Source organism: Neoarius graeffei, chromosome 15 (genome assembly GCF_027579695.1).
Source record: "Neoarius graeffei isolate fNeoGra1 chromosome 15, fNeoGra1.pri, whole genome shotgun sequence".
Lineage (NCBI taxonomy): Eukaryota > Metazoa > Chordata > Actinopteri > Siluriformes > Ariidae > Neoarius > Neoarius graeffei.
Window position 1 is genome coordinate 59,485,808 of NC_083583.1, and position 22,784 is coordinate 59,508,591.

Below are 22,784 nucleotides of genomic sequence, written 5' to 3' on the forward strand. Positions count from 1 at the left end.
CCCTGGGGTCCTTTGTGACCTCGCTGACTATTACACGCCTTGCTCTTGGAGTGATCTTTGTTGGTCGCCCACTCCTGGGGAGGGTAACAATGGTCTTGAATTTCCTCCATTTGTACACAATCTGTCTGACTGTGGATTAGTGGAGTCCAAACTCTTTAGAGATGGTTTTGTAACCTTTTCCAGCCTGATGAGCATCAATAACGCTTTTTCTGAGGTCCTCAGAAATCTCCTTTGTTCGTGCCATGATACACTTCCACAAACATGTGTTGTGAAGATCAGACTTTGATAGATCCCTGTTCTTTAAATAAAACAGGGTGCCCACTCACACCTGATTGTCATCCCATTGATTGAAAACACCTGACTCTAATTTCACCTTCAAATTAACTGCTAATCCTAGAGTTTCACATACTTTTGCCACTCACGGATATGTAATATTGGATCATTTTCCTCAATAAATAAACGACCAAGTATAATATTTTTGTCTCATTTGTTTAACTGGGTTGTCTTTATCTCCTTTTAGGACTTGTGTAAAAATCTGATGATGTTTTAGGTCATATTTATGCAGAAATATAGAAAATTCTAAAGGGTTCACAAACTTTCAAGCACCACTGTAACTATTCAAAATGTGTATTGGTCAACCTCAGGCTACATTACAAGGTTTGGAAGTCAAAGATGGCTGCATTTTTTCAGTCCTTTTACCAAAACTCTGAAAGTAACAGGACTGAGTTTTTAGCCTAGGATTAGCTAATACGTGGAATTAAGCCACATGGCGTCATCACTAATAGCATGACTATACTTAGCACATTCTAGTGATTTACCAAAAATCTGTATTTTTTTTAAAGATTTTTTCATCTTTATTGGATAGGACAGTGTAGAGACAGGAAATGAGCAGGAGAGAGAGACGGGGAGGGATCGGGAAATGACCTTGGATCGGAATCGAAGCCGGGTTCCCGGTATGGTGCCTTATCCACCTGAGCCACGACGCCCCCCAAAAATCTGTATTTTTAAAATAAACAAATATCATCTAAGAAATAATTTAAGTAACAGGACAGTATGTTGACATTGACCTTATCAAAGTTAAAAAATAATCAAATATACAGAAAAGTAAATGAGAGAACTAACTTTTGGTCTTCCCATGGCCTTCAGAAGACACAACTGATGTAAGTTCCTGTTGAGCATGTGATTCATGGAATGTTCCAAATTTGTCAGATGGGGTAATATGTTTGGGTAACAGGACTGAGTGAAAACCCAGGGACACGACTAAAATGTGTATTTTAACTAAGATATTGTGGATTTCTTATGAAAAAAAAATATATTTAAACCATGGAAAGGATATGGAGTCACACAACAGTGCAAAAGAAATACTGTTTCTGAAGAATTTTAATCATAATATTTCATAGTTAAGTATAAAGTTAGAGTGCGGGGACAGGTAACACATGCTATTTTTCAGTGTTTTAGGTAGTTTTTATTAATCCTTACAATTATATATCTTAAATTTGAAATCAGATCAATGTTCAGGACATTCTGCGTAATAAGGAAATGTATTTTAAAGTACATTTTTATGTGCATTTATACATATAATTTTCTAGGGACGGAAATGGCACCGATTTGGTGGAATGGCTCTTATGTACATACAGTGTCTTTAAAGTCCATATCCTGGGTAAATTCAGGAGCAAGATCAGTGTAATTCTCCTATTTTATATTAAACTTTCGCTCAAATATCTGTCACATTCTGCATTCCGTGTGGTTTTTTAAAATTTACCTTGCGCAATACCAGAAAAATTCAGTTGAAATCAAAAGGCATTTCAGGCGAATTGGTCCACCTCTGAAAAAACTTTGCGTCTGGATTTCCCGGCAAACATTGATTTCCGTGACGTCACGTCATCTACAGGACGTCCACAAATTTCTTCAACGTTATCGCGTAATTATTAAAATGGTTAACAGATGTATCGTAGGAGGGTGTAGCAACACCAATCACGATGGGATTAGTACTCATCGTTTCCCACGTCGCGCTCAGGTGACAATTCCATATCTCAATGCAAAATCGCTAGCTGCTAAACTTGGTCTACACAGGCTGTGCACTGAAACCGTGCAAGCTCGCGCAGCCTGCTGGCGCTTCCGCAGGGGACGTCACGAATCTGGCTCCAGACTCACTTGGGATCTTTCCAGACGCGTTTTGTTATTTTATTTTTTTCTGCTGTAGACAGATGGCCTTGTGCAAAATTACCCTTCTGGATGAGTGTTTAAAGGGATATACTTCATATAAAAAAAACAGATTTGGTCCAGGATATGCACTTTAAAAGTATTCATCCTCCTTGGTGTTTTGTCGCATTACAACCTGGAATTAAAATTAATTTTTCAAGGGTTAGGACCATTTGATTTACACAACACGCCGACCACTGTAAAGGTGCAAATTGTTCTTTTATTGTGACACAAACAATCATCCATTATCTGTAGCTGCTTATCCTGTCCTACAGGCAAGCTGGAGCCTATCCCAGCTGACTACGGGCGAAAGGCAGGGTACATCCTGGACAAGTCGCCAGGTCATCACAGGGCTGACACATAGACACAGACAACCATTCACACCTACGGTCAATTTAGAGTCACCAGTTAACCTAACCTGCATGTCTTTGGACTGTGGGGGAAACCGGAGCACCCGGAGGAAACCCACGCGGACACGGTGAGAACATGCAAACTCCACACAGAAAGGCCCTCGCCGGCCACGGGGCTTGAACCCGGACCTTCTTGCTGTAAGGTGACAGCGCTAACCACTACACCACCGTGCCACCCACAAACAATAATTAAGATGATAAAAACAAACAAAACAGAAATCTGGAGTGTGCACAGGTATTTGTATGAAACCCCTAGATAAGAGCTGGTCCAACCAATTAACTTCATATGTCACATAATTACTTGATTAAGATCCACCTGTGTGCCATCAAAGTGTCACATGATGTCTGTAGAAATCTGGAAGGACCCTGACTCTGCAACATGAAAACCAAGGAGCCTCCAAACAGGTAAGAGACAAAGCTATGGAGAAGTATAGATCAGGGTTGGGTTATAACAAAATATCCCAAACTTTGAATATCCCAGGGAGCACCATTAAATCCATTAGAGCAAAATGGAAAGAATATGGCACCACTACAAACCTGACAAGAGAAGGCCGTCCACCAAAACTCACAGACCGGGCAAGGAGGGCATTAATCAGAGATGCAACAAAGATACCAAAGATAACACTGAAGGAGCTGCAAAGATCCACAGCGGAGATGGGAGTATCTGTCCATAGGACCACTTTAAGTTGTACACTCCACAGAGCGGGGCTTTATGGAAGAGTGGCCAGAAAAAAGCCATTGCTTAAAAAATCACATTTGGAGTTTGCCCAACAGCATGTGGCAGACTCCACAAACACATGGAAGAAGATTCTCTGGTCAAATGAGACTAAAATTGATTTTTTTGGTCATGATGGGACATGCCACGTGCGGCACAAACCCAACACCCTGAGAACACCATTCCTACAGTGAAGCATGGTGGTGGCAGCATCATGCTGTGGGGATGTTTTCCATCTGCAGGGACAGGAAAGCTGGTCAGGACTGAAGGAAAGATGGATGGTACTAAATGCAGGGCAATTCTGGAGGAAAACCTGTTTGAGTCAGCCAGAGGTTTAAGACTGGGATGAAGGTTCATGGTCTAGCAGAGCAATGACCCTAAACACACTGCTAAAGCTACACTGGAGTGGTTTAAAGGGAAACATTTAAATGTCTTGGAATGGCCTAATCAAAGCCCAGACCTCAATCCAATTGAGAATCTGTGGTGTAACTTGAAGATTGCTGGACACCAATGCCATCCATCTAACTTGAAGGAGTTGGAGCAGTTTTGCCTTGAGGAATGGGCAACAATCCCAGTGGCTAGATGTGCTAAGCCAGGGGTTTTCAAAGTGTGGGAGAGTCAGCCCCCCCCTCGGAGAGCAAATAAACAACAGCGCCCCCCCCCTTACAATTTTTGTTGTTGCTATACTTAATGTTCCATTCGTATTTAAAAAAAATGGTTGTTGTACACATTATTTTTTTCTTTTTCACATTTTAAACATCTGTGCTTTTTAAAACATCTTGTTTTACACATTTTAAACATCCCATAGCATCGTCAGCTAGCACCTCTTGGCAGACAACACACTGTAGCAGTGGGGCATCTTCAGATCCAGTCCATGAAAATCCAAACTTTAAATAATCGTGGTCATACTTCCTTCTTTTTCCAGTCCCCCAGGATTCCGCGGGCCTTTTTTGTGATTGTTGCGGGCTAAAATGTCTGATGTTGCGGGGGTTTCCAAAAAAATTGCAATGAAAGTTGCGGTGTTTAGGTTTTTGTTGCGATTACATTGCGGGAGGAAGTGAAAGTTGCGAGAAATTGTTGCGATTTTCTCTTTTTGTGATTAAAATTGAGTGATATGTTAAATATTAAGTTATTACTGAAAAACTATTGATTAAAAAAAACAAAGACACTGAGAAATGGTCCTATAAACAACTTTACCAATATAAAAGATTACCAGGACTACAAAAATGCAGAAAAATAGGCTTTACTTGTCCAAATGCACCTGTTGGTTCAAAAGTTAAAGTGCAGAGAACCTCACAGCACAACATGAAGTTACCTTAAAATATAATATAAATGCCTCAGCTTTCATGTAAGAAAAAAAACTATTAATACTAGTACCGTGTGCAGGCAGTCTCTCCTGAAGACTAAATTAAACAATAATTATAAACTAATAAAATAAATGGCTCAGGCTTCATAGAAGAAAAAAAAAACAATTTGAACAGAATCTCACAGTATGATGCTGAAGCTGCCTAAACAATGGAAAATAAAATACCATGTTGGCAAAAATGTTGGCATCCATTAATTTCTTGTATTAAGTAAAAAAAAAAATAAAGTGCACACAGTCCTTCACTGTAAACATAACACACTTTCAGCAACAGAATTTAAGCCTATATAAACATTGTCTCACGCATCGCATGCTGCTTCTCTTGAACATAGACATCCGGAAGTAAGGCGGAAGGTAGTTTGTCGATGTCACCTCAAGACGACGCCAACGATTGGTCAAATTTGCGGGAAAGTTGTGGTGATTGGATATAATTGCAACACCGCCCTGAATTTGCGGGGATTGGTTGAATTTGCAAATCGCAACATCCTGGAGGCTCTGTTTTTTTGCTTGGCTGTCTCCTCACTCCCTGTAGCTTCAGGTACTAAAAATCGATCCATTTTGTCTCTCACGTTGCGCCCCCCCTGAAGAACTCTGGCGCCCCCCAGGGGGGGCGCGCCCCACACTTTGAAAAGCCCTGTGCTAAGCTAATCGAGACATACCCCAAGAGACTTGCAGCTGGAATTGTAGCAAATTGTGTGTGTGTGTGTGTGGGGGGGGGGGGGGGGGGATACTTATGCACACTCCAGATTTCTGGTTTTTTTTTAATCTTAATTATTGTTTGTGTCACAATAAAAAAAAACAATGTGCACCTTTAAAGTGGTAGGCATGTTGTGTAAATCAAATGCTAGTGCTAACCCTGCAAAAATTCATTTTAATTCCAGCTTGTAATGCAACAAAACAGGACAAACACCAAGGGGGATGAATACTTTTGCAAGGCACTGTATATACAGGGTGTCCCCAAAAAAATGTACTCACATTTTGACTCCTCATAACTCATTGGAGTTTTCATTTCTTTTCACATCAAATTAACCCTAATAATGGCAGAAGTACGACTAAGTTTTGAGGAAAGAAAATTTATCATAAAGTGCTACTGGAAGCACAAAAGCATCATGAAATTGCAAAGACAATTTAGAAGACATTTTCACAAAGATCCACCAACGCAACACACCATTGCTCGCATCCGAGATAAGTTTGAATCAGATGGAACTGTGCATGACGTCCATAAGGAGCATTCAGCAAGACCACGGTCATCAACCAGCCCTGCAAAGGAAAATCAATTGCTGGAAACCCTCAACCGATCCCCACAGAAATCTGTATGACAAATAGCTCGTGAGACAGGAATCCCAAAATCAAGCGCTCATTGCATTTTGAAGCGAGTTCATCGGAAATGTTACATTCCAACATTAATCCATGCTCTAAATGAAGATGATCCTGAGTCAGTACATTTTTTGGGCCACCCTGTATTATCAGCAAAATGTATCAAAAGTAAAAGTGAAAAAAAATAAATAAAAAGAAGACAGAGTCATCTATATCCTCTGCCCTATATACCAACTATATACCAAGTTTCAAGATATTTGTCACATGCCAATCTACCCAATGGAAAATGAGCATGCAAAATTGTTATCATATTGCACATTGTCAAGACAACATGACATCACATGTCGGAGCACATGCGAAGATCCATGACAAAACTTTTCACGCAATCATTTCTTTGTCGGCCAGAAAAGAGAGAGAAGACGAGACTAATCCAGTGCTCGGTTTAAGCACTAAATAAATAAACTGAAAACTGAAACTAAGGACACGCCAAACATCCGAAAGGCTACCAAAACTCATCTCATCTCATTATCTTGAGCCGCTTTATCCTGTTCTACAGGGTCGCAGGCGAGCTGGAGCCTATCCCAGCTGACTACGGGCGAAAGGCGGGGTACAACCTGGACAAGTCGCCAGGTCATCACAGGGCTGACACATAGAAACAGACAACCATTCACACTCACATTCACACCTACGGTCAATTTAGAGTCACCAGTTAACCTAACCTGCATGTCTTTGGACTGTGGGGGAAACCGGAGCACCCGGAGGAAACCCACGCGGACACGGGGAGAACATGCAAACTCTGCACAGAAAGGCCCTCTCTGGCCATGGGGCTCGAACCCGGACCTTCTTGCTGTGAGGCAACAGCTCTAACCACGCTACCAAAACTTCATTATATATTCTTCACGCATATTTACAAGAGAAAAACATACCAATGGACATCGAAAAACTGGAAAAGAGACACATCGGAGATGTAAAACTTGGCCACGAGATGTAACATGGCCACGACCATGGGCGTAGCGGACGCGGGGTACGTGGGGGACATGTCCCCCACACTTCCCGTATTTGTGCCCTCTGTCCCCCGCACTTTTTACAGCCATTACAACCACTCAATTCATTTTTAACATGTGGAAACGCGTCTTTCCGAGCCGTCTCTAAACGCATCATGAGCAGGCGGAGCTAAGGCGGCAAACAAACACCACTGCCGTGTGTGATCAGAGACGCTTTAGAAAATATTGTATGAGTATCTTTGGTGTGATTCAGATCTGGGCAGCGCTTCTGTATGTTTAGCAAACCAGCCAAGAGGCTAAAGACTTTAGACAGTTTTTTTCCAAACAAACCGTGTAAGTTGAGTAATGCTGTTGAATGTAGATAATGTTTAGCTAAAAGATGACAGATGTCAATCTATTGTCAATCTAAGTAATGCCCCTGACCCACTTCCAGTTGTCTGATCTAGCTGAAATTTTGCATGTGCAATGATTTATATCTCTATGGGTTATGTGGCAAATTACAGCTCTGAACTAATTGTGGTTTCTGATTTACACGTGTTTGAACTGAATCAGGTGTGAAATGGAGCCTGTTGAGTGTCGCGCAGTGATCCGGTTTTTGTATTTGAAAGGACGCACACCACAGGAGACTTTTGATGAAATGAAAGAAACTTATGGTGATAATGCCCCATCATATGACCTTGTAAAATGCTGGCATTGTGAATTCAAACATGGCCGGAAGTCTGTGGAAACAGCTCCCAGACCTGGTCGCCCCCCTTCTGCCATTGATGAGGCATCTGTCCGTCAAGTTGAGGCTGCCATTTTGGAAGATCGGCGCATTACTATTCGCCAAATAGCCCAAGAGGTCAAGATTAGTACAGGGTCTGTGGAAACTATCATTCATGACCATTTGCATATGCATAAGGTGTCTGCCAGATGGATTCCCAGGTTGCTCACACCTTTCCAGAAGCGAGAACGCGTCGAGTGCTCGAGGATGAATTTGGAGATGTGCCAAGAAGATGAGTCAAAGTTTTTCAAAAGACTGATTACACAGGATGAAACCTGGGTCCATCACTATGATCCAGAGACCAAAGCCCAATCCAGTGGAATCACTTGGACTCGCCACCTCCAAAGAAGGCAAGGGTGCAGCCCTCCGCTGGCAAGGTCATGCTCACAGTCTTCTGGGACCAGGACGGAGTAGTGATGACAGATTTCCTGGCAAAGGGTACCACAATTACAGGAGCCTATTATGCTTCACTTTTAAGGAAATTAAGAGAAGCTATCAAAATCAAGAGGCGGGGCAAGATCAGCAAAGGTATCCATCTCCTGCAGGACAACGCTCTGGTCCACAACTCGCTTGTCGCCAGATCAGAAGCACGGGAGTGTGGCTATGAAATCCTCCCCCATCCTCCCTACTCTCCTGACCTTGCACCCTCTGACTTTCACCTCTTCCCAGCCATGAAGTTGCTTTTGAAAGGAAAGCATTTCCCAGATGATGCAGCCTTGATTTCTGAAGTCATGTCGTGGTTGGAGGACCAACCTGGGATGTTCTACAAAAACGGTCTCCAGAGCTGCATCAAAAGATGGGAGAAATGCATAACTCTGGGTGGTTCCTATGTAGAGAAAGACTAATAACTGTGCCAAGTTTCGTTGCTCTACTGCTATGGGAAGTGGGTCAGGGGCATTACTTATTGAACGCCCCTCGTAAGCTAGCTAGCTAACTTAGAGGCGGTAGTAACTAGTTACATTTACTCCGTTACATTTACTTGAGTAACTTTTTGGATAAATTGTACTCTTAAGAGTTGTTTTGTTGCAAAATACATTTTACTTTTACTTGAGTAATATTATTCTAAAGTAACAATACTCTTACTTGAGTAACGTTACTATTTTGGCCACTCTAAGATTACTCACTTCTGGGTAGAAAATAAGAATATAAATGTATTTGTGTTCCTTTGACTGTTATTTTTGTAAAGATTTAATTTATTTTTGTGGTAGTTAAAGTTTAAAGGACATGGATTTGCTGATTATTATTACTGTATTCCTAATTCTATTTCAAAATGTTGCTTTCCACATGTTTTTTAATCTTTATTGCCACAATAGAAAGAGCAGGGTGAGAGAGGAGACAGTGGACCAGAGGCCAACAGGGATGATTATGCAGGGTCACAGGTGAGAAGAGAATATAACTAGCTACGTCACTACTACTATTCTTAATTCTATTTATAAATTTTACTTTATAGATGGCGGCACGGTGGTGTAGTGGTTAGCGCTGTCGCCTCACAGCAAGAAGGTCCGGGTTCGAGCCCCGTGGCCGGCGAGGGCCTTTCTGTGCGGAGTTTGCATGTTCTCCCCGTGTCCGCGTGGGTTTCCTCCGGGTGCTCCGGTTTCCCCCACAGTCCAAAGACATGCAGGTTAGGTTAACTGGTGACTCTAAATTGACCGTATGTGTGAATGTGAGTGTGAATGGTTGTCTGTGTCTGTGTGTCAGCCCTGTGATGACCTGGCGACTTGTCCAGGGTGTACCCCGCCTTTCGCCCGTAGTCAGCTGGGATAGGCTCCAGCTTGCCTGCGACCCTGTAGAACAGGATAAAGTGGCTAGAGATCATGAGATGAGATGAGAGATTTATAGATTTTGACTTTAGATTTTGATAGTATATCATTTTACAGAACTAAAGTCGGTTCCCTGGTGCTGTGCTGTTTGTGGTTATGTGGTTCTTTAGCTGCTAAGGAGAGGTGCAATTGAATGCGAGAGGATGATAAATCACTCAATAGACCTCTGAACAATTTGTCCCCCTCACTTCTAAAATGATGGCTACGCCCCTGGCCACAAGGTTTGCTTAGTTAAAAGTGGAAGATTTTGAGAGAATTTTGGCTGCCAGGTCGCTCCGGTGTGTATAGTTGTCGATGTTGATCTTCAAAGTAACTAAGTAAACAAGAAGACAGAGTCATCTATATCCCCCGCCCTATATACCAACTATATACCAAGTTTCAAGATATTATTTGTCACATTTCTCAAGTTGTGCTGCAGGAAACCAACCCGACCTTTTAACACTGACCTCAGCAGCCCATGGCATAAACCCACCGGACCTTTGGTCCACGTGAGCTAAAAATTAAAACATTTTTTAGTATCAAAAGGCACATATACATTACTTAATCAACACATATACCAACTTTCAAGACCGTACCACTCATAGTTTTCAAGTTCTGCTCCGGAAACAAAACCTACCCCTAAGACTAACCTGAGAGACTAAGTCTGAAATTGTTTCTATGGAAACATGAAAAATTAAAATTTCTCAAATTTCTTAGTATGAAAAGGTACAGCTACATCACCTTGTTAACATGTATACCAAGTTTCAAATCCGTATCATGAATAGTTTTGGATATATGTTCCGGAAATGAACATTGTTCTGAGAAACGAAGTCAAAATCTATTTTTTATGTAAAAATTTGAAAAATACTTTTTTTTTTTTTCAAAAATCCAAAATGGCAAATGGCACCAGTTCACATGTTGGTTGATATGTATACAAAGTTTCATGAAGATAACTTCAATAATTTTAAAGATATGGCCCAGAAACAAAAACGCGACCGGACGGACAGACAGCTGGAATCTGTTTCTATATCCCTCGCCAAACTTCATTTGGGTGGGGGATGAAAAAGCCCCTGTCCCACCAGTGTTTTACTCTTATACAGTACTGCCCAAAAGTCTTAGGCACCCTGGTTTGTTTGTTTTTCCATATAAACTTTGTTATAGATTTCTATTTTATGACTTCTACGTTATCGAGTCAGTACAAAAATAGAGTTGCAAACGTTCATTTTTTTCCAGCACAAAATTAAATGTAACAGAAAAAAAATGTATGTATCTGAGCAGCATATTTAAATAATATTGGCTGGCTTTTTTCATGGTATATCAGATATATTCCATTCAGCTAGCATGATACTGAATAAGTCAAAGACGAACCTGCTCCTCGGACCTGCCTGATCCATCATGATGCCCTACGTCTGGCTGGAGTCTCATCACATTGCTCCTGTGGAGGATGGCCCCATATGGACAGTCTAAAGTCGTGCTTGGAAGACGCTGTGGACACTTACAGTAATGCTTTTATGGCTGAGGACTTCAGTTGACTTGCTAACTTTAGGACTGCAGTTGTCATGAACAGTTTTGCACTCAAGTTTCCATCAGTGAAGAGTTTATAACTTCAACGAAACTGACTTCATGTTAAAACTATAATGAGTTTCCTGGTTACACAGTTATACTTTGTGGCTCTATAGGACACAGTTATAGAAACAAGTTATTTAGAATCATGTTGTGTGTTGTCACCCAGATGAGGATGGGTTCCCTTTTGAGTCTGGTTCCTCTCGAGGTTTCTTCCTCATGTGGTCTGCTGGGTGCCTGGTGGACAGCAGTGAACCAGCACTTTCACTTCACATCATTACTATATAGTTACCATCCAATATCAAACTCGACAATTGTCTGGTTACATCTCTCACGTCCGCACGCACAGCACCATTCGGACTAATTACCATGCACCTGTTCCTGATTAGAGTGCAATCACAGTGAAACTATCAATTGTCCAACAAGCTAGTGGACAAATAAAACTGTTTTAGATAGTTTTTTTTAATCCCCCGCTGGCTGAAAGGACCAAAGGAGGATTATGTTGTGGCTATTTCCATCCATCTGTTTCAGAAGGGCATTCACCTTCTGAAATCAACTCCTCTCACAATTTTTGGAGGAATTTCACAAAACTTGGCAGGATTCTTTATTGTATGTCGGTAATACGCATATTCTAATTTCATTCAATTCAGTCACATTCTCTCAGAGTTACAGCCCTTGATTTACAAAATTATACTTTGACAATTTCATGAGTGTGTGTTTTCCTTCTGACATCAACTCCTCTCACAATTTGTAGCGGAATTTCACGAAACTTGGCAAAAGGCCTTGTTATATGTCGATAGTACGCATATTGTTATTTTGTTCAATTTGGTCTCATTTTACCAGAGTTACAGCCCTTGATTAACAACCTTATACTTTGATAATTTCATGAAGGTGTGTTTGCTTTCTGACATCAACTCCTCTCACAATTTTTGGACGAATTTCTCAAAGCTTGGCAGAAGGCCTTGTTATATGACGGTAATACACAGATTGCGATTTAATTTCGTTTGTGAAAATTTTACCAGAGTTTTAATCCTTGATTAAATAACTTGTAATTTGACAATTTCATGAGGGTGTATGTTCTTCTGAAATCAACTCTCACAATTTGTGGAGGAATTTCACCAAACTTGGCAAAAGGCTTTGTTATATGACAGTTATACGCAGATTGAAATTTAATTTCATTTGGGCAAATTTTACCAGAGTTATGCCCTTGATTATTAACAAACTTGTACTTTGGCAATTTCATCAAGGTGTCCTTGCTTTCTGAAAGCAACTTCCCTCACAATTTTTATCCCCCACTGGCCAAAAGGCCTGAAGGGGAATCATGTCATGGTGATGTCTGTCCATCCGTCCCGGGAAGGGTACTCACCTTCTGAAATCAACTCCTCTCACAATTTTTGGAGGAATTTCACAAAACTTGACAGGATTCTTTGTTATGTTAGTAATATGCATATTGCAATTTCATTCAATTCAGTCACATTTTACCAGAGTTATGGCCGAGTTGCCAGCGGGGGATATTGTGCTCTCAGAGCGCTCTTGTTTAAATGAAACTGTCATGAATATTTTCCGTAAAATGTGTTTTTTAAAAGAGGATATTAAAAATAAGTGTTGGATAAAACCCCATCTATTTTATGTAAATAAAGATACAAATTTCATTGTCCGGTGGTCAAGTGTTTATGACAGATATTTCCTTGAACTTACAACCAGGTTCTCTGTGGTGATACACGTTCATTTTTCATCGTACGTACAGATGTTGTACGGTCAAACTATCAAAAATCAGGTCAATGCGTTTATCTTTAGTATGGGGTTCTGCTGTTCCATATGAGCAGCACTGCTCTGATGTTTATGGACTAATATTTCTGCTCCCTTAAGGTGTATGTATGTGCATTTTAGTGCTGTAGATGTTTAAGTTTGAGGTCATTTTAACTACTTACTGTTGGGTAGTTTAAGGCCTCACAGCAAGAAGGTTCTGGGTTCGAATCTCGTAGCTCACTGGGACCTTTCTGTGTGGAGTTCGCATGTTCTCCTCGTGCCTGTCTGGGTTTCCTCTGCGTGCCCTGGTTTCCTCCCATAGTCCAAAGACATGCGGATTAGGTCAGTTTGCTGCTCTAACTTGCCTAAAGATGTGAATGTGAGTGTGAATGATTGTTCGTGTCCGTGTCAGACCTGCGATAGATTGGTGACATGCAGCTGGGATTGGCTCCAGCTTCCTCCATGACCCTGATGGATGGATGGGTCGTTTAATCTACAGCAAAGAATCATCTTTGGTAAGATCATCATATGTTTGTAGCGTCGCTTTCCTGTATGAACCACATACTGTATCTCCAAAATGTCGGCTTTTCCTGAGCTCAGAAAAACAGCTTTCTCTCTTTTCATCTTTGTGACAGTCCAATTTCCAGCTAATCCAAGAGGGTTTTTAAAAAGCTTATTTCACTGAAGAAGTAGGACAATTTTCTCAAACCAGACAGGAACACTTAATCCTTCAATTTATCGCAAACATTCAAATACCGAATTAATCACCACATTGAGCAAGTGATTAGGTCCAGTGTTGCCAGATTGGGAGGTTTCCCGCCCAAGTTGGGCGGTTTCAAGTGCATTTTGGCGGGTTTTGAACATATTTTTGGCTGGAAAACGTCAGCAGTATCTGGCAACACTGATTAGGTCTGAGGTGAAGATGGCAATGCTAATAGCTAAGAAAAACATTAGCCTCTCTTTCTTTGATGATTTCAACGAGTGCGTGGCTGGAATGTTCTAACTGAATGTTCTAACTGAATGTTCTAACTGGTGTATTAACTGTTTTATCCACTCATTGTCTATTTTATTTTCTATCTGAAACTTACCCATTTTAAATCACTCTTGGTTTAATATCTTATATTACTCTTTATCTCTTTATTACTCTATCTATCTATCTATCTATCTATCTATCTATCTATCTATCTATCTATCTATCTATCTATCGTTCCGAGGCCATGACTATGGTAAAACCATAATAAATTGCAATGGAATTGAATTTATTGACTGGTTATATAATGACCTTTCTTATTTTAACATAAGATACGTATTTTAGCCCTTAATTTGGGAAATAACTGGTACCACTGAAAGCAAATAAAAATAAATGTATAGTTTATTCACAAATGCACTCTATAAACCATAAGCATATTGAGTTTGGGTCTTGGCTATCACCAACATGCACCAGAGTACAGGAAATCACAAATACTAGATAGAAAATTGCCCCCCATTCAACTACACACCCACTTTTGGTGAAGGGTATGAGTTTCCGAAATTTTCCCTTATTTTGAGTTAAAAATCTGGGAAATATCCCTTTTTTTCAAACCTCAAAGTTGACAGGTATGATTTGGAGTTACATGGGTTTCACTGGACAGGAAGGGTATGAAATGGAAATACTCAAGTAAAGGACAAGTAACTTGAATTTGTACTTGAGTAAACAGTGGTGGTGGTAGAAGGGGGGCGGGGGGGCTAAAATTATGTTGGGGGGGCGCTAGTTACGATGGGAGTCCTTTGACTATTTACAAGGAAGAAAAGGAGAGAGCAGTGTGAATAAACAGCCCACTGCATGCCTTTATTTTCCCTTATTAAATCCCACTGCGTCCCTTCATCCCGGCGGCATCCCTTTGTACTGTAGGTTGGTATCACCCATTCGCACCAAAACCGATGCAAATTAGCCTGGCTCTGACGTCACCAATTGCCTCCACTTTCTGGGATTTTCCTTATTTGGCTTACGCAGAACTGCAAAACTCATCACTTTTAGTAGACAAGCTGATTTATGAATATTCTGTGGACTAATTAACCCATTGCTGTGGCAACTCTCTAGACATGTCTGGTCTCCTTGGGTAACCGCGCCAAAGCGGGGACCCTGTGACAGCAAGGCTATGACAGGGTCACTACATTTGTATCTGACTGATAACTCGTGTCCTGTCCGGATGGCTAGATAGCGTTCACGAGGCGTACAAGCAGTTTTGGGCGCCCAAAAACTTGATGCTGCTCTAGATCTACATGAATTCGCTTGCTGCCCTGAAAATCAGTATGAAGAGGAGTTTCAGACAAACTTTTCGGACTTGACAAAGGCACCCAAGTTGCTTGATGATAACGAGGCAAGTTTTCAGCATAAATTTTTTAACATCCCAAGTCAAATTTTGCAAACCAAGAAATGAACGACTGTTTACTGGCACTGAAGACTAAAGGAAAGACAGTTATTCGTGCTCTTGCTTTATACTACGGAGCTGAGCAGGTATATACCGTAAATCTATTAGCTCTTTAATTCAACAAGGACACCGAGGACAAATTTTCTCGCTTTTTCTTTTCGTGTGTGTGTGTGCAGGAGCGGATCCATGAGAAAACTAAGGGAATGTGGTTTTTCCAATTTACCGATACAGCCCCATATGTCATTCATACATGCTTCAATACACCAATCTCATCTCATTATCTCTAGCCGCTTTATCCTGCCCTACAGGGTCGCAGGCAAGCTGGAGCCTATCCCAGCTGACTACGGGCGAAAGGCGGGGTACACCCTGGACAAGTCGCCAGGTCATCACAGGGCTGACACATAGACACAGACAACCATTCACACTCACATTCACACCTACGGTCAATTTAGAGTCACCAGTTAACCTAACCTGCATGTCTTTGGACTGTGGGGGAAACCGGAGCACCCGGAGGAAACCCATGCAGACACGGGGAGAACATCCACACAGAAAGGCCCTCGCCGGCCCCGGGGCTCGAACCCGGACCTTCTTGCTGTGAGGTGACAGCACTAACCACTACACCACCATGCCGCCCCAATACACCAATATCACACAGTTTTGATTTGAAAAATATGCAACAAACAGAAAAAAAATTCATTGGCACCCGATCTGGGGTCACGACCGGTCATTACCAGTCAGTTGGATTTCCCGGGAGCTGACATCGGTCCTTGAAGGATCGGGAATATTACTTCCATAGGCTTATTCCTCGGTCTAAACAGGATTGGTGAGAGATGTGATCGGTTTTTAGGTATTATTACATGTTTATTCAAATTTTCCAAGTCTATTTGACCTAATCGTTGAAATATTTGACTAGCACTGTGTGAAGTTTTGTCATGATACGTGCTGACAGCAACCCATGGTAAGAGGGTGTTATCCTCTCAACGATACTAAGTAGACATAATTACGTTATAGTATCATTGGTTCTGTTTGGTGTAGAAAAAAATACATGGACGAAATGTACTCTAATAGAGACATTAAACGTAGCGTTACTCCACCAAAATTTGCCTCTCAAAATGCGGGAAATAGCGTTTTAGAGGGTTAGAAATTCCAAAATTTCCTGGGGGATCATGGCCCCGGACCCCTCTAGATTTGGCACGCTTTCGGTGCACGACACATGCCCCCCCATCCAAAACTTCCTGCCGCCGCCTCTGGTAAATGTCCTTCGTTACAATCCACCACTGCTAATGTGTATTTGAAGAATAACACTGCGAAAGGGCTTTATTGCCAGCAAAAACCCAACTTTATTCAACGTTGAACATTTAACTTAGGACATTAAAACAGTAAGGCTCAGCCTCAGTGTAGTCAGTTGTACATTTTATAAATCACAACATAATACACACACACACACACACAATATAATAACAATTTGAAACTGTTGTAGATGAATGCTAAACCAACACGTCCAGTGTTCTGACTTACAGTAGTTAGCATTAGCATACAATGAATCTCAGTCAGGAAGGCTACAAAAGTATTAACACCCTGGATTAAAATGATTCCCTAGGAGACTGCATGCATGGATTAAAGTGACACATGATGAGTTACAAAGATGTTTATATGTGTGAAATGTCGGTTATTGCAACACCGGAACCTTAGAACCAAAATGGTAAATGTAAATTAAAAGTTACTGTAAGGGGATGTCCAAGTCTGCATACTATACAGCAAACTATTTTCCAGTGCTATTCAAGTGTTGACTTCTCGTTTTATCAGGAAATGCAATGAGTGATGCAATGAGTGCTGTAGCAATGACGTCCACCACATTTCAACACTTTTAAACAACAACAAAAAAAGAGCTGTTTGAGTCAGAGAGCTATGACTTGACTGCAGGACGAAACACCATTAAAAAAAAAAAGTGTTTCTATTTTTCACCTTGTCACCTGCTTGTGTCTGTCTTTTAATTCTGTAGTTTTCCAAAAACTAAGCCTGACCAAACAGGACAGCTCATAACGCACACATAAAATTATGAAATATTCACGAACCGATTAAATAATTGTTCAAAAGTATTGCTATTAAGCAATAAACACGGCTGCCAGTAACACATTTTAAAAAGAAAACTAGAAAATGTGCAATTTCTGATGATTCCACTGAATAATCGTCAGTAAATTACAGCATTTCTTTTTTTTTCCCCTAAATTAATTGATTCTAGCCACATTCACTGGATATGAGCAATCATGCGCTCTGATTGGCTACTCTACTACTAGGATATCAGCTCATATACTGTGAGTAGAGAAAAATAAAATGGTGGCGTGTGGTGCTGAATTAACCAAGGACGAAATAAAAACTCGGGGGGGGGGGGGGGACAAAATATGGAACTAGACTGCATTTACGCAGAGAAAATGCAAAATGTGCTTGCTGAGCTGTAGCAGAACAGCTATCATGCTAAAAGCTATCATGCCAACATGCTAATGCCAACATGCTAACAGCTAGCATACTAACATGCTAACAGCATACTAACAGCTAGCATGTTAACATGTTAATGCTAACATGCTAATAGATAACATGCTAACAGCTAGCATTCTAACATGCTAATGGTTAACATGCTATTTGTTAAAATTCTAACACTTCAAGGCTAATATGCTGACAGCTATCATGCTAACAGCTAACAGGCTAACATGCTAATGGCTAGTATGTTAACTTTTAGCATGCTAACACGCTGAGGATGACATGCTAACAGATAACATGGTAACAGTTAGCATGCTAACATGCTCAGGCGAACTCGCTAACAGCAAACATATGAACTCTGCATGCTACCATGCTAATCCTAACATGTTAACAGTTCTCATGATAACATGCTAATGGTGAACATGCTAACAACTCGCGAGCTAACAGCAGGCATGATATCGTAATGGGTAACATGCTAACAGCTAGCATGGTAACACGTGAATGCTTATATGCTAATTGCTATTGTGTGTGCATGCAAGTATTCCTAATAAAGTGGCCATTGAGTTGAAGTTGATTTGCTGTCAAAGTCTCAAATGAGCAGATCCTTGCCAAATGCATCATCACCTATGGGGGAAGGGAGGAATGACTCAGTCAAGCTTCCACTGATTAGCAGCAAAATGGAGAAAAAAATGGACGGATGAAAGGCAAGACAAAGACGAGTGCGGGTCAGAACCGATATCATGTGTGTGATGGTGATTTGGCCTGAGGTGCCGTATGAAGTTTGGTGGATGTGTGGTGAAGTGTTACTGAGCAAAACTCCATTCATTTGAATGGGGCCAAAAATCAATGGAAGCCTATGGAGGTAAAAAGAGGTGCGTGAAAACCAAGGAAAAGACGAGTGCAGGTCTCAGATGAGGGGATGGATCTGTGCGGGGACTTGGCCTGAGGCATCAAGTGAAGTTTCTTGAAGTTTGGTCACTTGGTTAAAAATGATGGAGAGTGAAAGTTTTTCTCCTGAAACACCATTCATTTTCAATGGGGCCAAAAATCAATGCAAGCCTATGGAGGAAAAAGGGATGAGCAAAAAGAAAGGAAAAATACGAGTGCGGGTCAGAACCGATTGCATGTATGTGTCGGGGGAGTTGGCCTGAAGTATCACATGAGGTTTGGTGCATCTGCGATGGAGCGTGTCCGAGTAGGACGATTCGATTCATGAGCCCTATTCATTCTCTATGGGAAAAAAACAAAAGAAAAACGACAAGAACAAGAGAATGGGCGCGTTGATCCAAAAGCTGTATATAAGCACACTACACCACTTCGGGCCAGACGTCGCAGAGTTGGAACAGTGTCTCTATCTCGAACGCCCTAGGAGGAGTAGTGGATCCAAAAAACGTGTCGGAATAAGGCAGAATAAGTAAACTTAAGAAGAACAATAGTGTGCTTGCCTTTGGCAAGCACACGAATAAAAGTATTTGAAGGTAAGAACGTGTTTTTTTTTTCATTATTATTTTTCAAGAATTATTATGGCATTTTTCACAAATTGCTCCTGTCATTTCGCTGGTTTGTTTACACTCGGAGCGGAAATGATTTTGTCGGACATTTTTTTTTTTAAATAAAGTTTTTAATTGATCGAATTTGCAAAAAATAAAAATGCTCCATTTTTCAAAATCCAGTGAATGTGGATAGAATAAAACAGTTATTCCGCTCAGTCTCGTCGTACATGGCTTATAGCCGCTATCAGCTCATGTACGACTCGATTTCGTGGAATAACTGTTAAATATACGTTATTTTCAACTTCGGTAATTCTTTGTATCAAAGTTTAAACCAATTCTGCATTTGCTGCCTTTGATTTTTTTAAAAATCAAATATATTAACAATATAAAATATTTCCCACAGCCTGGCTTTGAGAAAATAATATACCACTGAAAAAAAAAAAAAAATCAGTCATATACAGTACACACACACACACACACACACACCATTCCATGAAAAATACTTTACAGTCAGTAGATTAAACCAGTTTGTCCTTTAGTCTTGTCAGTGGGTTTCATCCTTCTGTCTAAGTGTCTGTTTATATGCTACATTCTTAAATGTTGATGTCGAGCTCCTGAAAAGAGGGTTTATGTCCTGCAGAAAGAAAATATGGCAAATGGTAAAGAATAAATAATTAAATAATATACTATTAGAAACAATACATTTTCAGCATTTTTAAAAAACATTTCAGAACACTCAGGAACAAAAAAAACCCCCTGAATAACTTACTGATTGCCATTTTGCTTTCGCTCTCTCTGCCTCAAACTTGGCGACCTCTTTTTGGTCATGGACGTATATGAAAAGCTTCCAAACCACAGCAAGTATGATGCCGATAGTGAGTACAGCCAGACAAACACCCAGAGCGATCATAGCGATATTTTGAGGCTTGAGACAATCTATAAGACAAATCACACAAGCACACTGATTAACAAAACACCCATATTTCCATCACTGATCTTTACTGAGAATAACTGGTTCATTAGAAACGATACCCTCAGCAATCTATCCAAGAGTGTGTAGAGTATGTGTCTAACTAGGTGTGTTCTCTGTTGCTGTAACGTGACAAGTTCATTAATCACGTTCCTTCGTGAAAGCATGTGTAGTTTGAGAGTTTTATGACTACTGCTAACACTTAGGCTCCTCTAACACTCGTCGTGGTTTTCTTGGTGTTTCTAAGTGAGTGTTTGCACGTGTGTTTAGTTCTGGCTTATTCAGTTCTTCCTACAAATATCATGCACTGGTTTCTAGTCAATCGGTGGGAATTTCGTTTTGCTACGCTGAATCCTGCCTCTTACTGAAGCTGCCTTGGCTTAAAGCCCCTGCCAAATGGAAATGGTTCTGGTAATGATAGGGTGGGTAAGTGAGACGAATGGGCTCTTACCAAGTCTGAGCTTGTACACAGTGCTTCCATTTTCACCGACCACTAATGTGAAGGCGATCAGACACTCGCTCTCACTACGGAGAGCACACGTCACCGCATGGTTCTCGTCAAAGTCTAAAAGGTGAAAAGAAAGCAGTTGTATGTATGAGTGAGGCGTTATGAAAGAACGAGGAAGTCGGTCATAGTCTGTAGAATCAGGACACATTTGGACTTTATTCACCTGGGAGAAAGACTTTTCAACTCGTCCCACATTATTACTGACTAAAACACATGATGGTATCAACAGTACGTTAAGGTTTCCTGTGAGTGACACTATTCACTGCATTAGTTAGCATGAACAAACAAACAAACAAACAATGTACTTCAGTATTAATACACCATTAATAACTGACAAAAAAAAAAGTAACTCCCACTTGGATTCATTGATGTTTTTACAGTGTCTTGGAAAAGTATTCATCCCCCTTGGTGTTTCTCCTGTTTTGTCGCATTACAAAATGGAATTAAAATGGATTGTTGCCCATTGCTCAAGGCAAAACTGCTCCAACTCCTTCAAGTTAGATGGGTTGCGTTGGTGTACAACAATTTTCAAGTTATGCCACAGATTCTCAACTGGATTGAGGTCTGAGCTTCGATTAGGCCATTCCAAGACATTTAAATGTTTCCCTTTAAACCACTCCAGTGTAGCTTTAGCAGTATGTTTAGGGTCATTGTCCTGCTGGACTGTGAATTTTCATCCCAGTCTCAAACCTCTGGCTGAATCAAACAGGTTTTCCTCCAGAATTGCCCTGTATTTAGTGCCATCCATCTTTCCTTCAGTCCTGACCAGCTTTCCTGTCCCTGTAGATGAAAAACATCCCCACAGCATGATGCTGCCACCACCATGCTTCACTGTAGGAATGGTGTTCTCAGAGTGTTGCATTTGTACCACACATGGCGTGTCCCATGGCGGCCAAAATGTTCAATTTTAGCCTCATTTGACCAGAGAATCTTCTTCCATGTGTTTGGGGAGCCTGCCACATGCTATTGGGCAAACTCCAAACATGTTTTCTTAAGCAATGGCTTTTTTCTGGCCACTCTTCCATAAAGCCCCGCTCTGTGGCATGTACGGCTTAAAGTGGTCCTATGGACAGATACTCCCATCTCCACTGTGGATCTTTGCAGCTCCTTCAGTGTTATCTTTGGTGTCTTTGTTGCATCTCTGATTAATGCCCTCCTTGACCGGTCTGTGAGTTTTGGTGGGCGGCCTTCTCTTGTCAGGTTTGTAGTGGTGCCATTGCCACAGTCCGGTCCAGTCCATCCATGCCTTAGATTGTGGGACTTCCATGTCAGCTCCAGGACAGGAATTCAGTCCTGCCTTGCTGAAGGCCATTTCCTGAAGCGGCACTCCCACACCTGCTACCACTCCTCTCCCATCAGCCAGGGCTTTTTAAGAACTGTTTGGAGCTACTCCATTTGCCAGACTGTCTCTTGTAGACTTTCCTCGCCTCACTACAGCTCATTGGTATTGTCTTTTTGATTCCCCCTGCCTGAATTTTTTCTTGTTTTTCTGTCCAGTTTTTTGTCCCTGTTTTTGCCTGCCTGTCCTTTTGAATTGTGTCCTTTGCTACCTCTGCCTGGATTTCTCTTGTCCCTGTGTTCATCAGGTTTTGTGAAGATTCTTCTGTCCTGTTTTTTTGCCCCTGATCTTGTCTACCTGCTCCTCTGTGTTTTTGACCTCCTGGCCTGTTTTTTTTTTTTTTTAAAGATATTTTTTTGGGCTTTTTGCACCTTTATTGGATAGGACAGTGTAGAGACAGGAAATGAGCGGGAGAGAGAGACGGGAAGGGATCGGGAAATGACCTCGGGCCGGAATCGAACCCGGGTCGCCCGCATTCATGGTATGGCGCCTTAACCACCTGAGCCACGACGCCCCCTCCTGGCCTGTTTTTTTGATGACCGATTTTTGCCTGAGCCCTACTGTACCTTTTGCTTTTCTGCCATCTACTTCATTAAGGAAGTTTTCTCTTTACACTGCCTGTTTTCTGAGTCTGCTCTTGGGTCCTCACTTCACCTCAGCTTGCCATTCCTGGCAGCCATGTTCTTTCCATTTTGCTATA

General features: G+C 41.2%; 1 protein-coding gene across 1 annotated transcript in view; it reads right to left on the reverse strand.

Moving 5' to 3' along the window:
• Positions 1 to 16,612: 16,612 nt before the first annotated feature.
• itgb6 (integrin, beta 6) overlaps positions 16,613 to 22,784 on the reverse strand; it is a 65,712-nt gene continuing 59,540 nt past the window's right edge. Inside the window, exons 14-16 of the mRNA XM_060941733.1 lie at positions 20,689 to 20,802; positions 20,037 to 20,203; positions 16,613 to 19,901 (exon numbers count right to left, since the gene is read on the reverse strand). Coding sequence (XP_060797716.1) covers positions 19,812 to 19,901; positions 20,037 to 20,203; positions 20,689 to 20,802 — 371 coding nt within the window. The 3' untranslated portion in view covers positions 16,613 to 19,811. The remainder of the gene's footprint in view (positions 19,902 to 20,036; positions 20,204 to 20,688; positions 20,803 to 22,784) is intronic.